Genomic DNA, 5,765 nt, shown 5'->3' on the forward strand with positions numbered 1-5,765 from the left:
AAAATTAATATTTTATATTGTAGATTAAGTTAATATACTCCAGGTGCTTGGGTTTTAAATAAAATAAATTTATTACAGACATCAGTATTTACAGAAAGAAAAATATTTACATATTTATATTTAGTTTTAATCTCATTGGAGTAAAAAAATTCTCCATTAAGTTTCTACCCATGGGTTGATGCCAGGTTCTGTCAGAAGTCAGTCTCCTTCAAAGTTTAATGGAGACAAACCTGTCCAGGCTTAAGCTACAACTCAGTGAGTTGATCGAGGAACTGCAACGGGCTGGTTACCTGCATTAAATTGTAGCAAGAATGAAAGACCTCAGGGGGTCTCTTCCAAGCCTTTTCTCCAAAGAAGAGTGGAAGGTAATCAGTACCTTCCATCAACCTTGCCTCAGATATAGGACCACATCAGCATCCAGCATGTTTTTCACAGACCTCCAAAGCTTAGGAGTCTTCTTTCTCCCTGTCAAATTATGGGGATTCTGACCCAAGCTTAGGATACCATTGCACAGCCAACTCTATAAATACACAAGGGCAATCTCTGCTGCCACAGCAAACAGTGGTGGAAGAGAGCAATTTTGCAAAGAGGGGAACTGGATGACCATTCATCATACAGAGCTGTGGTCAGAAGCCAAGTTTGCTGATTCCCAGACAAATCCAGACCTCTGTGTTCCCCTAGATTAGCTAGCAAGTGCCAGGGGTACTATGAAGGAGGTCTCTGCATTTACGAGTAGAGCAGGGGCAAAAAGTGCATTTCTGGGTAATGCACGAGTTGCTGATGGTATAGAGGCCTCCAAGATCAGCTCTGGGACAACATTTATCCTGAAAGCTCTATGCAGCTATATGTAAAAGCTCTATGCAACTGCATGTACATCCCTACTGGATCATGCAGTCAAAATAGAGTAAGGTTGTGTTACTAAGAAACCTGCACCCCATCCTGGATTGAGAGAGGGCACCACATCTGTTAAATCACGGGAAATTCTTAGCCTCAATATAAAGAGGAAGACCTTAATCTGAACGCTCAAAGTGTTTCAACTCCCTCATACAGCAAGTTCCAGGCACTCAGTGAGTTCTCCGAGCAGGGCAGCACACCCTTGGGAAGCCCACAGCTCTTTGAAAGCCAGCCTTAAACACCTTTCCACACAGATGTGGTGAGGGGAGAACAATCTGAAGCACAGCTCAGCTTCTGTCTCTCCTGCCCTGAAAACTGAAATACCATCTCCCTTGTTATCTTCAGTGGCAAACAAGGAACTGAATTCAAGTGGAGACAAATGTAGACAAAAAATAGTCCTGCTAGTGACAACCACACCTTGTTGCCACCATGTCTTTGTAATTTTTAAGAACGACATTCTCTTTGTCATCAAAGTAGAGAAGATTGAGGGACTTCAGTTCATCTGGCACACAGCAGGGTGTGCTGACATCTTGAGACAGTTTAAGTGTATGGACTATGGACTGAACAGTAGCATGGTTCGTTGCATTTAGTCTTTCCCCCAAAGGAAAGAGACAGGATCCTCTGCAATAAAATGCATTGTATCCACTTGGGTAAATAATCCATCCTGACCAGCCAATAGCACGGAAGTCAACATAGAGTTCCCTTCGATGACATGCTGTTACGTGGCTCTTGGCAGAAGGGATTGCAGCACTCCGAGGTCTCCTGCTCATGCTCACACTGCTGCTTTCAACAATCTGAGTTTCACGAGGTACGCGTGAAGCATCATTTTTGGCAGTGTTCATCTGCAGTTCTGAAAGGAAGTTGCATGTTAATTTTTCTTGAAATAAATTAATTCCCTAAGTACAGCATTCTATGTGAATTTCTATTAAAAAAACCCCAACATCGAAGTCTTCAGAATAGATTTTGAAATGACACTTAAACCGTTAAAGAACCAGGCAGGGTGTGTATTCAATTGCTATCTCAGCCATATTTCAAAAACCTGCCAAATCTTGTGTTTCACTTTATAGTCTGAAAGGCCCCAACTCAGCAGAAATATACAGGAAAAGCTCAATGATATACTAAACACATTCTGTGAACTCCACAGGCCCTTTTCAGGGCTGAATCCAGTCAGAATGGTATTATCTGTGTTTATATGGCAACTCCTAAAAGACATCACCCTGAATAGTGCTAACAGAGGGTGGAGATCAAAGATGCCTTCTCTCTAGTATTATCCTCCCAGGAACTCTACTAATACTACTTTGCAAACCACAGTGTGTTCCTGCAAAGTAGTATTTTAAAAAATATTTTTCAAATTTCGGATCTGAAAAAACCACCACCAAGTTTATGGAACTCTGCTAACGAATGAAGCTTACTGACAATAGGTTTGCTTTCTTAAAGTGTCTTCTGAGAAGCCTCATAAATGCCCATGGAGACCTCAAGATTCATGTACAGAGGCTGAAAGCCACCAATACACAGGCTGGTAGAAGAACAACCTGCACAGATTCACTGACCACAAACAACAGGCAAGTCTAGGAAGTTTCTTCATTGAGAAACAAGTATCAGTTTCTCAATCCTGGCACATTATCTCACACAGAGCTCAACGCTCATTGAATTAGGATGCACTACAAAAATCGTCTTTGGAAAACAAACAAGTTAGTCTTATTTTTGTTTTTAATCAATTTCACCACTTACTTCTTCACAGTGAGGCAAGCCCTACCTAGTTTCTGATATGAAAATTCATTCGTTTACCGGAAAACCCTGCAAGCCCAGAAGAGAATGATTTTTGCCCCTCTTCCCAGCTTTTGCTCTTTACATTTATCAGGCTCTAAAAATCCAGCCTTAGTTGGTTTCACTAGAAGACCAGAGGGAGAGGTAAGACGCTGTGTTTTGTAATTTAAGGGATGAGGGCGTTGTCTTTGATGAAAGCAGCCTTTAGACACAATGCTAATTAGTCACTGAAGTTAAACAGGTGCTTAAAAAAAAAAAAGCCAAGGACAAAGAGGTTTAAATTGCTTCTTTAACAACCTCTTCCACTCTTGAAAACTGCACTTAATAACTCTACTTACAGTTGCTTTACCAGTATTTTCACAAAATTTTCCGGGTCACTGAGGTTTTTTTTTAGTCTGTGCCTAATCTACATGCAAATTGCACCACCACAAAAGTAAAACAAATAGCAATGTTAAAAAATACCCCTCCCAGCCCTTTACAAACAAAATAAATCAGATTCCCTCCAGGCTTCACAAATGCTTCCTGCAAAGGGAGTTTTTCTGAGGGGAGTGGCAACTTAAAATGCTCTGTGCCCTATCAGCAAGAACTTCAAACCGGTTCAACACTGTGTGGAGATCAGGTACACGAAGCAGCAGCAGGTAACAGAAGATGAAGAGGGAATAAACACTCTAAAACAGAGCTACTGGTCTCATGTAAACTTACTTGTAGAAGAGGCTACAAAGCTGGAAGACCTCCGTTTGTTACTGTTGGTGAAGAGGACAAGGAGAGCATTTCTGCTCTCCTGCAGTGCACCCTGGTTCTTGGCAAACTTAATCACGTTGTGCTCAATTCTATCGTTGAATACATATGTTGTAGTTATCAAAAAGCCATAGTTGAAGCTGCTGTTTCCAACCCACTTAGAAACCTGGTAATGACAGGGAAATGAAAAAAATATTGTTTCAATATTTTTATTGTAGTATTATGATTAAGCAATGTTTACATCAGGAGAAAGGAAAAGGCAACAAGCTATGAGAGCAAAAGAACATATGACAGAAGTGAGGTAACGGTATAGCTGAGACTCAATTGAGTTTAATATTTAAACCAGTAATTCAGCATTTTAAAATACAAAATACCATATGCATTCCCCAAAGCTACAATTACAGCAAGATAATTAAGTTGAGAGAATTTACTTGCGAATAGATGAGTCTAGGAGTTAACATTAAAATAAATCCTCTCCGACTTTAGCCAGAAATTTACTTTTCATAGCAATCTTAATAACAGAGTAATATGAACTCTCCAGACTTTCCATACCATTAAAATTTATTTAAATCTAACATGGCATTTGAAGAAATTAACTTGCAATCAAAGAAATCCACTTTATCTAATTGTTACAATTACAGACTAACAGATAAGGCCAGGCCATTCTAGCAGGGCTATCATGACTTAAGAGGCAACTCAACCAATTGTCCAAACATGCCGTTCAGTCTGACATAAAGCTTTGGCAAGGAAAAATACCGTGAGAGTACCCATAGAAATCCAAGAAACTCTACATGTTTTAAACTGTGGTGTGTTTTTTTTAAAATTTGCTATGGAAATGCACTCACATGCTGTTATAGTTTAAGGATGTCTACACAACTAATCTTGCAACTAACAAATAAAGAAGTTCACAAAGGATGTTAAATGAAAAACAATCCAGCCATAATAGATTCCAGAAACACAACCTTAGTGCACACTGCATATCTGCTGTGTAGTAATGTCACCAGAATAAAAAGGAGAATCAAACCCTCATTTTAGCACACATTCAGTGCCATCTCCTTTGTCAGCTTAAGGTCTAACATGTTCTAGTCACAATGACACACTTGGCCTGACGCACCTACCGACTAAGTCTGGGTTCTCACTTCTCACCATGCCTGTGCCGCTAGCAGCTCATGAACACTCCTTTAATTGAGGCAGCATCAGGTGTACCTTTAAGTGTAGAGAGAAAGCTTCTCCTTCCGCTGCTCTCCTTCAGTTTGAGCTGACCACAAAACTCAGTCTAAGGGTAATGCTGGAGTTATAAGCCAATTGTTGTCTTAAGAGATCTAGAACTATGATGAAGTCAGAATTCTCTACTTACTGTCTGTGTGACATTGAATACTTCCCAACCTTCTGTGTACAGAGACAATAATCTTGATGCAATGAGATGTTTTTTTTGTGGCTTACGTCCACTCTCCAATAGCTCATACACTTCCACCTTGATGAGAGTAATACAACAAAACAATAAGAAATGAAACCAATTGCCTTTCCAGAAAAACGAGGAGGAAGACTATGCACATTTCTGCCATGCCGTGGCTGTAAAATTGTAGAATCATTTTAAACCAGGCAAAAAGTTATTTTTTTACAAAGTTTAACAGAAAAACAAGTATCGCTACATACATCTATCTCAGAGGTGAAATAATGAACTATTTGTTACAACAGAAAAACATGCTGACTATCCCTTTTCTTTGTTTTAAAAATTCAATACTGTCAAAGTCTTCTGTTCCTCCACATCTTTGTCTTCAGGTTTGCACAAAGTTCAACCCTGCCGAGTCCTCACCTGCCTTACTTTCCTATGAATCCTTGATTGCTATTAGTATTTTTTTTTCAGACCAGCTCATGCAGATTAATTTCGATTTGAATTTCAAAACATCTCAAACCCCAGAAAAGTACAGCATGGTTTGAGACAGGTCTGATGTGGGTATCTTTAGGGAGAGCTCACTGCCACAGTGGGCAAAGGGCAGCGTACAGCCAAAGCCAAGACAAAAGTAAAAATAAAGCAGGTTGATACGGCAAGAGGCAGTGTGTTTCCAGCATTATAAACAACGACAGCACAAGTAAGCGTTTAACTGATGGGTTATTTCCCCACTTACTTTGCAAAAGTGTTTCACGTCAGACCTTTTCGATGTGTGCGTCCTCTTCAGCTTGAAGACCCTGAACTCGGCTTTCAGCATCTGCTCGCCCTTCTCCATCGCGCTGATGTCGAAGTAGAAGTGGTGCTGGTCCGCGTGAACTGGGGAAAGAGCCTTCTTTAGCAACACGGCAAACCCCGCAAGGCAAGCTCTACCCGCGCCGCGGTCCGCTCGGACCCGCCGGCGGGCAGGCTCCGC

At 40.6% G+C, this 5,765-nt stretch overlaps 1 protein-coding gene across 1 annotated transcript; it reads right to left on the reverse strand.

The window, feature by feature from the left end:
- Positions 1-1,295: 1,295 nt before the first annotated feature.
- On the reverse strand, positions 1,296-5,668 carry LOC104268673 (bone morphogenetic protein 7-like; the record flags this gene model as incomplete). The annotated part of the gene is made up of 4 exons (XM_009878580.1): positions 1,296-1,744; positions 3,364-3,565; positions 4,757-4,873; positions 5,529-5,668. Coding segments are annotated over 4 exons (908 nt in total), but the record flags the coding sequence as incomplete, so codon positions are not given.
- Positions 5,669-5,765: the final 97 nt, after the last annotated feature.

Source organism: Apaloderma vittatum, unplaced genomic scaffold, assembly GCF_000703405.1.
Source record: "Apaloderma vittatum isolate BGI_N311 unplaced genomic scaffold, ASM70340v1 Scaffold21531, whole genome shotgun sequence".
NCBI lineage: Eukaryota > Metazoa > Chordata > Aves > Trogoniformes > Trogonidae > Apaloderma > Apaloderma vittatum.